Source organism: Typopeltis vanoorti, chromosome 11 (genome assembly GCF_054136105.1).
Source record: "Typopeltis vanoorti isolate ZY-2024b chromosome 11, IOZ_Tvanoo_1.0, whole genome shotgun sequence".
In the NCBI taxonomy this organism is placed as follows: domain Eukaryota; kingdom Metazoa; phylum Arthropoda; class Arachnida; order Uropygi; family Thelyphonidae; genus Typopeltis; species Typopeltis vanoorti.
Window position 1 is genome coordinate 123,019,028 of NC_143559.1, and position 12,354 is coordinate 123,031,381.

At 36.5% G+C, this 12,354-nt stretch overlaps 1 protein-coding gene across 1 annotated transcript in view; it reads left to right on the forward strand.

Annotated features, from left to right (window-relative positions):
• Positions 1–10,187, forward strand: part of LOC150102018 (uncharacterized) — a 28,226-nt gene extending 18,039 nt beyond the window's left edge. The window contains exons 7-8 of the mRNA XM_090400854.1: positions 2,236–2,619; positions 9,706–10,187. Of these exons, the coding sequence (XP_090256980.1) occupies positions 2,236–2,619; positions 9,706–9,926 (605 nt within the window). The 3' untranslated portion in view covers positions 9,927–10,187. The remainder of the gene's footprint in view (positions 1–2,235; positions 2,620–9,705) is intronic.
• Positions 10,188–12,354: the final 2,167 nt, after the last annotated feature.

Here is a 12,354-nt window from a genome sequence, read left to right on the forward strand (position 1 = left end):
CTAATCGGCGACTAGACTCGAACCCAAATTTTCATTCGTGCGGTCAAGCATCGTGGAGTGCAAACGCCACTTCCATTGAGCTACACGCTCTCTAGCACTTACATTTTATTCACTGGATAAATTATTACCACAGTTAATATTTCTTAAATTCTTATTAAATTCGTATGAGACATCCTTCAGAGGCTTGCTTGCTTTCACAAGTGTAATCACAGAACCCCGAGATTGTACGATTTCAATTAGGGCTAAAAAAATGGTCCCCCCCTTGAGGAAATAATTTCCATTAGAGGATTTATTTTGATAATTACTTTTTATGACTGGCCTAATCATTTTGTATTTGTTTTAGTTAGTTCTAATAATGTTTAATGATAAAACTTCAACCATACACCCGAGTTACGTTTATAGAAAATATTTCATTAACGTGCAACAAGATCTTATACCTTTTTTATTCTTTAAAGGAAGTAGATGGCACTCTTCAGCCGTGAGCTTTCAAAATCGTTTGACTTCCGCTTCCTTATCGCTATACGATAAAACTCTAGCCGGCGTTGCTGAATCCCAGAGTAGCATATTATTGCATTTTAATATAGTGAATGCCACGGTTGATTTTTCAGGAAAGGAGGAAAAATCTTACATAACTATCAGGGGTCGTTATGGAGCTGCTGGGTGAAAAGTCCTAGGGGGAAAAAGAAAAAAAATCTGAGTGTACTTTCATAGTCACTATGAAAGTGTTATACTCTGAATGAAAGGAAAAGTCAAAACCTTTACTTTCATTCAGATTTAACACGGTTTATCAATTCCGGAGCCAGTATTAATATATCAAGAGAAATAACCAATTGAAATTTATCAGTTACATAGGGCGCGCGTTTTAAAAGGAGCTGCAGCGCCAGCTCGTGGCTTTTTTCTCGTTCCTTGTACTGGAGTGGTCATCGGAGAAGTCCATCGTGAGGTCATCGCAGCAAGCGGCAGCGTCCATGGGCAGTTCTAGGCTATGGAATGACCTGACATGGTAAAGTTCCAGATCAAGCCGGAGATCGAAGACCCATGCTCAGCCAGTTGATGAGCGAGCGGGAAGCCAGAATTGCCTTCCCCGTCAGCGATGTGTCAAGTCAGAATTCAGTTGATTTGTAGAAAAGCCGTGGTAAATCTGGAAATTGAAGGGGCTGTAGGGATACACATGAAGGCCTAGTGCGTCCCCAACTACTGGTAATGTAGACTCTTATGTATAATTGTGTAAGGGACAGTAATTAGATAGAGATAAAATCTTCAACTCAGGACTGAGCCCTCATTGAAAGAACTTTAGGAATTTTGCTGATGAAACTTAGGAACTATACTTTAATTGGAATAATAGTGTGAAGATATTTGTTAATGTATCTGAAGTACAGAAAGAATAGCCTTTAATGATGTCATATATAAATGAATTAGATCGTTGTTAGAATTAATGGTAGAAAATTATGATCCAATATGTTAAGAGCAATCCTAAGTGAAACTACTCACTTCCCAAGATTAATTTTATGTCAGTAAAAATTTCTTATTACGTCTATTATGGCTATTCAGTGAATTAAATGTTCAATTCTTTTGAAATGAATATGAAGACTTGCCTGATTTTCATTTTACTGAACCGTTCATAAAAGTTCGAACCAAGGCGGGAGGTAAGATTAACAAACATAAAATAGGGGGCTGCGACTGCGAGATTAAGAGTATGATTAATTGAGAATACTCTGCTAAGTGTTTAAGAATTATGAGAGAGTGTGCTGATCTAGACTTTGGTTCCATGAATAAATATTCATGAAGTACATTTTAGGGTGGCACAGTATAAATATAAATTTTCCCTAAAATTAAAAAGGAACCAGTACCAGAATTGAAATAAAGGAATTGGTGCCAATTAACGATATTTCCTTTGTCATCATAGCCCACGTGCACATCTTGTAAAATTTGCTCATCGGCCTAGATTGATGGTTAAGACTTGACTCGCTGATGATAGATTAAGGGGATAAGTCAGAACAGAAGATATATATAAATACAAATATTAAAATAAAATTGGAACCACAGATTAACGAAACGTTTATATTATAACGTCGGCCAAAAAAAGCTACTCGATGATTTAAGAATGTATGTTTTTAAAGCTTGAATTCATGGATGTGTTCTAAATGTTTAGAACAAAATGTAACTGAAATGTGTTTGCATTTAAATAAGCAAAATTATCCTTAGTAAGAAGCGGTATAAATGTTATTCTTTCAGAATGTATCAATAAGGAAAAATCTCTCAAAATGGCAGATCGAAGACCTCTTAAAACGATCTTCCTGGCAAGCAGGGATGTTGCAGAGCGTGATGGTTGTCCAAAGAGCCCTTATGTAGCTCGTCAGAGGAGCAGCATCTTTACAGGTTCATTCATTTCCGACTCGATTCCGGCGCAGGAAATCGAAGAGGTATTTGATCGCTTCGAAGAATCGAGAGATAATTCTCAACAGTTAAATCTCCCATTCCAGTTTTATATCCAGTCAAGAAATGGCGGTTTTCGAACAGAGCACCTCAACAGAAGGCGCTTCTTCTCTACCAGTGACGTATGGATGAGGCATTCAGTGGAGGGATCTGTTATTGGTACTTACCTAAATGGATATCGAGGTAAATATAAATGTAGCGTAAGCTTAATATTTTAGGCTTTATAGCCATCTACTTATGGGAAGTTAAAATGCTGTAGTTTGATAATCGTTTAAATCAACACCCCCCGCTTTGAAAACTCAACATTTATGCCACATATGACCCATAACAAGCAAGGTGTTGTCTATTTATAAACTTCAAAACCATGCTAATTTAGAAATATCAAACATTTAAAAGTGCCTGAATGAATACTAGTACTTCCTGAAGATTTGTGATAAGTTGGGATCTGAACACTAAGCTTTACTTCTCGACTAGCGTCTAATCAGAATACGTGGCCTTTGGAGGCGAGTTAGCTGGTTTCTTGGGTTTATCCTTCTAGCGACTTGGGTTTCTGATTCCACAAATCAGACTAGCCCGCTGGAGAACACATGCAGTTCATAGCCACAGTTGCTTCGGCCGTAATACAAATTAACCCAATCTGTGCGGAATCCGTCAAACGCTAGGAATATTTTCAGCGTCCATAAAACCAGAATGATTGCCACGTCCACTACTAGAAACGTTGGGTTTCGCTTCTACTGTAAAACACTGTCCGATAGATACTGGCAGCAATGGATAATAATAGACAGAATTCGGATGTCATCTCGGTCGCTTCGACTGTCACTCTGAATGACCTTTACCCACTCGCCTGATACAGGAACAAGCAAGAATTATAACACCATACCATTTGTGAGTTGCTGATTTAGACCAGAAGTTCATTTTCAACTAGTGCTCTTAGCGGACGTTTTTTCTTTTTTTTTTTTCCTCCATCCTTCCCTTTAATAGACGAATTAAAATAGTTTTAATTTTAACTTTATAGTTTACATTTTATGAAATTTAAACGTATATCATTTAAGCATAATGTTTAATGAATTCATTGGATGTTGCACAAAATTTGTGTGTGGTGGGCGATGTTGATTCAAAAAATTCTGCTGAGCAAGACTAACTTTTTCAACATTCACAAGGTTCATCACTAAAATTGGGAAAGTGAGCAACGGTTTGTTGCACTGTACAGATCTTGATCTCCTTATTCCGTTAGTAGAGATCTGTGGCTCATCGGGTTTTCTTTATTAATAAAAGGAATATTTTTTTCATTATATTTTGGACCATTAAGGAAATGGACGTGAAAGATATAGCCATATCCTTATTTTAAAATAGCTCAAGTTACTTCGAAAGAGGTAAAAAGCTGTTTCAAGTATTACGTAGCCTCCATGGAGTCCACACATTCTTCGTAGGAGGGCACTGCTCATTCTGTCCAAATCCACTCAACGCACTTTAATTTGTTTGGTCTGTACTCGCTTTCTTCTTTGCGGTAAGAAAACTAACTGAAATTTAAGAAAAGATTATGAATTATCCGTATTTTAATCGTTAAACATTGAAAACCTAAGCTCTACAGAAACTTTGGAAACTTAAGTTTCCAAGTTTGGCTACAAAATATGGATGGCTTTGTAATCTCCTCCATTCCAATATTTAAGTATGCCGAAATGAAGCCATTCGGCTCTGGATTCCAGTATTAGAAAATACAATTCCCGACGGGTTACGGAAACTTCTGTTTGCCTTAATCATGGTTATCTTTCTTTAAATATTAATTTGTTCCTTATATTACCATATTCGAACAGTTTTTTTTTTTTTTCTCCAGTTGAATGACACTTGTTTTATAGTGTTAAAAGGAGTTTTCTCTTCTCGATTTCAGTCAAAATACTTAGAATTAAGTTCAGATGTGTACACAGTTGTCTATTGCAGAGTTTTTTCTTTTGAAAGAAAATAAATCATGAAACAAGGTGCTTCGCGGAAGTCTACAGCCGTGGATAGGAAACGGCAATAAACCTTGTGCCGAAATGAAAAATCGCGTTATATGCGAAAGCGCGTATAACGAGAATCACCAACTCATTTTATTCCTTCGATCTAATATTCCATCTAGTGAGGATTCTGGAGTTTAATACCCACAACACCAGCTTCAAGTTGATTATCAATTACAGAAATCGCTTGAAGTTTGGTTATTTAGAGTTGATTGATTGCCTTTTGTTTAGCTGGTATATATTTTTAAATTTTTTTATTAAAACACTGAATAAGAAATTAACTAGTCCGTTTTTAACATTTAAGTCCCTTAAATGCTTCGGCCCCTCTGAAATCTTGAATTTATCTTGGAGAATCAACGCCCTATGTTGAGTAACACATTCGATACCAGAACGTTGTGATCACTGCGCGACTAATTTTTTATGCGAAATGTTAATACATTTTTGCGCAAAAAGAGCAATTGCCAACAGAGATCAGGTAAGACTCGCTACGAGCCAAATGCATATTCATAATGGCCAGTGAGTAGCATGGAAATCGAGGCCCTCCATTATCGATACTCGATTGTTGACCCATATGAACTTCTATGTTCATACTCCGTAATACGAGACTGACCCATCGTCATTCCAGAACTTCTTTGAATTTTGTGCTATTGACCTAATGCTCAAATTTGAGTTATTAATTCTACTTCTAGCAGTTAAAATTACTTCCTTTCTACAATGAAACGAAGTAATTTTTACCGTTTGTTTGAAATCACTGCTATTTCAAAGCATGTTGTAAACATCCAAGGAAATATTTTATTGATTTAAAATGAGGATTCCGGAGTCTAGTTATTAAATTCCTCAATGCGCTCCCTCGGGCCTAAACATTCGTTTACAGTGACTAATCATGATTTGTATCTTATTCCCAACCATAGAGCCTTCGTAGTTCAGTTGGTATAGACAAACTGAGGAACCTTTATCAGAACAGGCAAACTAGCCACGTGAACGAACACACAATCTCCTGGATTACAGATTAACCAACCTATTTCATAGGATTTTCGGTTTTGAATGCTTACACAGTGAAATATGGGTCTATGCGTGAGCAGAATCATTCTCAACCAAGTTAGACATATTGGCAACAGCTTGTTCTGAATTTTATACCACGAATTTTAATACTCCCGACACCTTTGTCACATTTTGCGTTTCTACTGCCAAGATTTAGGTTCAAATCTCATCTTAAATGCAAAGAAAACGTATAAAAGATTTTATGCAAAGGTGAGTTAGCCTGTATCATACGGAGGTGACCGAGTTTTTCATCTGGCAATTCTAAAACATTCAAATCTCGTAATTTTTCTCGCATCAAAGCAGGTCAGAGAACTCTTTCTTCTGTGAAACCCATAAAACATCCTTAGAACCGAAGAAATGTCACACATTCTAGCAGTTCTTGGAAGGGTGGATTCAAACTTCATGGAAAGGGGATTACAATCAAACTTGGTAAAATATATCAAAAGACAATACCACAAATATATTCAGAAATTTTCTTCATGTAAAATAATGAACAAGAATAATTATAAATCACCTAAGAATTTAAATCGTAAACTGCAGTTTACTTTTTAGATTACTCAGATTCTTAATATGCATCTCCTATGAATGCCCATTAAAGGGGAAACAAGCAGGGGTGTGTCTGTTGGATTACTATATCCTAATCAATGTTTCACACTTGAATAAAAAGATTGTTTGGTAGATGTACAATTATTTTCTTGGGGGGGGGGGTGCATCTAAGCGAATACCGACAGTTAACATAAACAGATTTTAGTACTTCAGAATGATTTTGTGGAGTAATTACCTTCAATATGATATTTTACCTAATTCATTATAGAACATTTAATTGATTTTTATTGATATTTGGAAATGATCAATATCACCTTTTTAGTACACAAAATATCCACACCGTAGGGATTGAACTAATAAGCTCAGTGTACCCTGGGTTAGATTTTATAATTTTGACAGCAAAGAAAATAAACGCTTGTTTGGAGTAGCTCGAGAGTATATACTTCCTATCATGCCTTTATTTGCATTGAACTTTTATTTCGTGGAATGCGAAGATGTGAAATATACAACTTGGATGAGAAACCAAATTTATTTCAGTCAGAACATTGACACAATCCATTTGCGTCATGCACTCGAAATATAAGAGCTATTTCCTGGACTCCCACTGTACCCCAGTATTTGATTTCGTTTCATGTAGTATTCTAATTTTTACACTGGCTATTAAATTGATTTTCTGCTTAACATCTAAGCATAAAAATCAGCTAACGCCTTTTACTCCCTTATAAGGGAGTAGGCGAAGCCTTTACCCTATATAGCTTTATATATACCCTATATAGCTTTTGGAGACTGAATGGGCAGTTCAATCTCCACTGGTAGTCAATCAGAGATAGCTTGCCCATGTCTATCACTAGTCATAGCAGCCACCAATGAAGAGGCTGGCAAACAAATGCTCCACATCTAAGCATATTTTTCAATAATATTCTAAATATAGACTTAACACCACCTGAAGTGAAAGTATAGCTCTTGCCTTTTGAATATGCATGAGAGTTAAGGATCAGATTGATTTGTTAGTTTCGATTACAGGCAGTTTTCCCCGACTTGCGTAAATTGGATCTTAGGCAAATTATCGCGAAAGAGCTCGAAATTATGAGTTATAAGAATTTTTCTTAACATGCCTACGTTGTCACCCGCCACCTGACGGCAGCTTCTGTAACATGTTTAAAACACGTCTAGCATTATTAAACCGCAAACGTTACCACCAGGGTGACCGCATCTACTAGATCTAGCACTTTTTATACATTTTTAGTGTTCTAATATGTTCTCTAACAGATCTAGTACTTTTCCCCTTCCAAATAATAATAACATGAGAGTTGGACATATCAGTTGAATATTTTTCTCTTCTCCCACCTCCCCATATGTCACATTCGGGGACATAAGAATATGATTTCTCTTTTTTTCCTCTCACTTCGCTAGTCTTCTCCCCCCCCGATTCCATACTCATGCAGTCAGACTGGCATAGCCAATGAAAATATATTCTTCGCTGTTCAAACACTTCTCGTGCGTTATAAGAGGCCCAGTGTTTCTATTAATTTTATTAACGAAAACCTGTTTAATTCTTCATCGAAAATATTATTTAGATTTTCCTTTTAAGAGGCCTGTGTAGCTTGCGTCCTCTGAGCTTGGTCCCTCGAAGTCAGACTTAAATTAAAGTCTAGTCGCTGACTGGAGGAACTTTTCTAAGCCTTTCTTCTGCCGATTCCCGAGTTAGTCGATCTCTGGCACGGGCAAGCGGGTTTTTCGTCCCGTAAACGCAAGAAAATCGACCGTAGTACCCACATTATTTCAGCCAGTAACATATCTTGTTAGGGTTAGGTACCAAGAGATGGCAGCACTTGTCTGCCAGCCTCTTCATCGGTGGCTACTGTAATTAGTGATAGACAGACATGGGCCAGCTATCTCTGATTGGCTACCGGTGGAGATTGAACTGCCCACTCAGTCTCCAAAAGCTAGATAAGGTATAAAGGTCTCGCCTATTCCCTATAAAAGGTGTTAGCTGATTTTTTTTTAAACATGGAGAAGTAAGAAAAATTTTCTAAATCTCGGGGGAAAAATGTGTAGTGCATCTGTCAGTAAAGTACATAAACGAGCCATTGAAAGTGAAGATCTCAATGCCAGCCCTTCCCACTCACAAGAAACCACTTCTGACACAGGGTAATTCAGATAAAGTGATAATAGTTATGATTCAGATGCAGGTTTACAAGGTTCATCTAAAAAAGAAAAAAATCATAAGCAAAAATTCAAAGAAGAATGGTTGGAGTATTCCAAAAACCTGGATCAGTTCAGGTAAAAGTAAAGGACACACTGCTTATTGTAAATCTTGTGATATAAGCATTAATGGTAGCAAATTTCTATTGATTCGTTATGCAAACACTCCAAAACACTAGCAGAATATTGAATCTAAAAGAAGCTCAGCAGATATGTCATTGTTTAAATCCAGTTCCAAATACCACTAGGAAAAACAAATTTAAGAGGCAGAATTAAGATTATGGTTATATAATTCAGACAGGTCCCTTCCGTACAGGGGTGCAATGAACCCGGGCGGTATAATCGAACACGTTCATTAAAAAAAAAAAAAAAAGGGAATAAATAATACGCTAAACTGTTTGAGGCATATTTCTCACCTTCGAATATGAGAGATTTCAGTGAGGGGCCGAGTCTATGGGTAATTAAATGGTACGAGCTTCAACACAACTTACTTTAATCACTGCTCTCAGCACACTGACCAAACATTCTAGTAGTTTCTTAATGGATCTGCGTTTCAATCAGGATTTCTCCATGAGTGCAGGTCACAAAGATGCCTCCAACGATCTCGAGCCTCTCTCTTCATTGTTATACCCATCGATTTCACTAGTGGATCTTCCCATCTTGTAGGTGGTCTTCTTGGTTTTCCCTTTATTCTTGGTTGCCAGTTGAATATTCTATATGTCCATCTGTTATCCATGAGTCTGGCTACGTGACCTGCCCATCTCATCCTGGTTTTATATACTGCAGTTACCACATCTTTTATGCCTGATCTCTTTCTTAGTTCCCTGTTTCTAACATGTTCCATTTTGCTGATGTTACAAATCCCACGTTCTATTGCACGCTGAATTATTCTGAGAGTTTCTTTTCTTGTGTTCCATGTTACATTATAGGAGTATGTTTGTTATATAAAAATAAGCTGTTTTTTACTATTTGTGTTTTTTCTTTATTTTAATATACATTCCTCTCAATCTGCAGTATAATAAAATGATTCGTAACGTGTTATTGTACTTCGGGATCCTCTAATTTTTAATGGAGGAGTGGGGTGGGGTGGGGTTCATCTATGATAAGGTAGTAATATTGTAAAATGCCATAAATAGTGAAACAAAAGCAAATAAAAAATGTAGTACTTTTTTTTCGGATCTAGTACCTTTTTTCCCTGCATAAGTTAGTACAAAACATTTTTGCTGTGTGGTCACCCTGGTTACCACAAGCTTGGTACACACCTCTAAAGAACAGATAGTTCATGATTAAAGAGTTACGTAACGGTACATCGCATGTGGCTCACTCTTAACATGCTATATTTTTGTTTTAGTGCATTTGAATTGGCTTAGTAGCATTAAACTGAACCAGGTAAAGATGTTACGCTGTGTAATTGCTTAACATGATTTCTATTTTCTTGATATTACCGACATATCCAGTCCAGTGTTATATTCGTTTATTCCAGAGGCTTTCAGGCAAGATGTTTCGGGGAGAACAATGCGACCTGTTCCATTTCGGTACCAGCTTGTGAGGCAGCAAAATATTCTCGAAGAAATACCATCAGTTACCGCAGCATCACCAGAAAGGCCTCCACTTCCTGAAATAGTGGTTCAGAGTCAGTCATATGAAGACAAATCGTCTCCTCTTCACCCGTCAGTCGATTCAACACAGGAATCGGCTGTTTAGATTGTCATTTTATTAATTATAAATTATTTTAGAAAAATAACTGCTTAATTTATCATTGTTTAAATTCGGTTTTATATTTTATGTAGTATTTAGTAGCGTTGGCAACTAGAATTCCTTGAATCTAGTATTATACTGTGCTTAAAAAGCTTCTGTTTCTAATTTCAAGCGTATGTCTTTTGATGTAATAGTCTGATATTCATGAGTTTTTTATGGAATGTAATTTAAGTGTGTAGAATAATTTGAGAATAAGAATTTTATTCAATTTACAACCATTCGACTGTAGATATTTGAAAATTTCATTTTATTTTCAAAGAGGAAGCGTGTCACTTTTTGCACTGTTACTTCCAGTGGGGGCTGCCACTTTCGAAATATACGTACACACTGTAAGCACAGTGTATACGTGTTTGGATAAAATATAAAAAAATTATGGTAAAATTTTTTAAAGTTTATTATCGATAAAATTATACAGTTTAGTATAATTCAAAATTACTTAAATTCTGAGTTCATAATTGTCAATAACCCCAATAATCTTCTAAAATAAGAACTATAACAAATGTTGTCTTTAATTGTGATATCCAAATATTTAAAGAGCGGAATAAACACGATAAGCTCTACGAACACTACTACTGGCCCAAACTGCATGTAAACAATAGTGGAACTGCGCGACGGACAGTGCCGCATTAAGCTAATAGCTCGTATCTTACTATGACGTGCATATGCTTGCGCGCATAGCAATATGACACAGTGCTGCTAGCGTGCTACAAGATGAATTTTTTTATTCAAAATAAGAGAATTTTTGATAAAATTAAATATTACAAGCAAACATAAATTAATAAATATATTTATCGAGAAAAATTGGGGGTGCCGTAGTGCCTATGCACGAGCCGTCCCTGGTTACTTCTCTGTAATCGATTATTTCCGATTTATATATATATATATATATATATATATATAGGCGCAAACTTCACTGTTTGCTTACTTGGGATTATGAGTAAAATAACCAAGTTTATAAAATTACTTGGTAACCCAAGTAATTTATATAAACTTCTATATATATAGAACCGGCCTACCAGTTCGAACCCCCCCCCCCGTGTTCCAGACTGGTAGACCGGTTCTCCTTGAATTCTGATGACTCGAATTTTGAAGACTACACTCAGGGTAGCCCCTGAGTTTTATGTCACGTTTCAAAAAAAAACGTGACATAAAAAGCATAATATATATAGATATATATTAAATAGTGCGACCAGTAACTCCCCCCTTTCTTGGTGTATCAAAAGATGACACTTGAAAGAAACTGTATAATTTCGATGGCTTGCTTTAGAAGTAAATTTTGCAGTTTAAGTAATTGCGAGTATCCTCGTTGCAAGGATACGACTAATTGCTCATTTGCAACTCAATATGACGGAATATTCAGCACTTTAAGGCTAATATGAACGGTGGATTATCTTTGAAGTTATTCCAATTGTGAATTGCCGGCTGTAACAAGATTTGAGTACGTATGTACAGTACGATAAACCGATAATTAAATTATAATAGTCTTCTTCCCCTCCCTCGAGAATCAAGAAATTACTTCAGCTTACCGAAGTCATACTTCGAGACTGGTTTCATGCTTGTGAGATGGATTGGGGAAAATTCAATAGGCTAAGACTAACAAAGTCAGCGCTGGATTAAAGCGAGCAGCAGGATAATATCACAGAGAATAATCGTTACTGTCCAAATAGGCCATACGCTGCACAAATACTATAGAATTTTCTTTACAAGGAACCAAAAAGAAAACTACGCGTCTCTTCAAAAATATACTCTTGCAACTGTGCTCTAGAGACCAAACACGGAACTTGAAGCAAGTACAGATCCGCGGTATGCAAGATGGTGTTTGGGATTACGTCGGGAGGTTGAAAATCGACCACCTGAACACATTCGTACATCAATAGCCACGACTTCGTTGAAAGTGGAAGCGCAATCCGTTTAGCCACCAAAGAGGTTTGCTTTGTACTCTGTTGGAATCGTGGTTCCAAACAAGTTATGTTTCTTATAGTACTTGAATTATGTCGACAGTTACAAAGTTGGTAGATTGTGGGTGTTGGAGATCAACTTGTAGACTAGGTGCCCTCCCTCGATGAGTCTTGGGACTCCCTGGAGGCGACAGATAATAAATCGAAATTCCAAGAATATACACTGATTTCATAAAATGAGAGAAATTCGTTATTTCAATTCCAATTTATACTGGAAGTCACCAAGACACTAATTCTCCAAGTATAGTAATAGAACAGTTAATTCAATCCACTCTAAAAGATTCCAGCCATGAGCCGAAAATATAATGCCATAAGACTATATAGCCAGTTATTTCTTTTTATATATGAATTTTATTAAGTTTATATTATATAGTCACGAAATTGCGACAATAGTTTGCCATTCTTTTCCCCACATT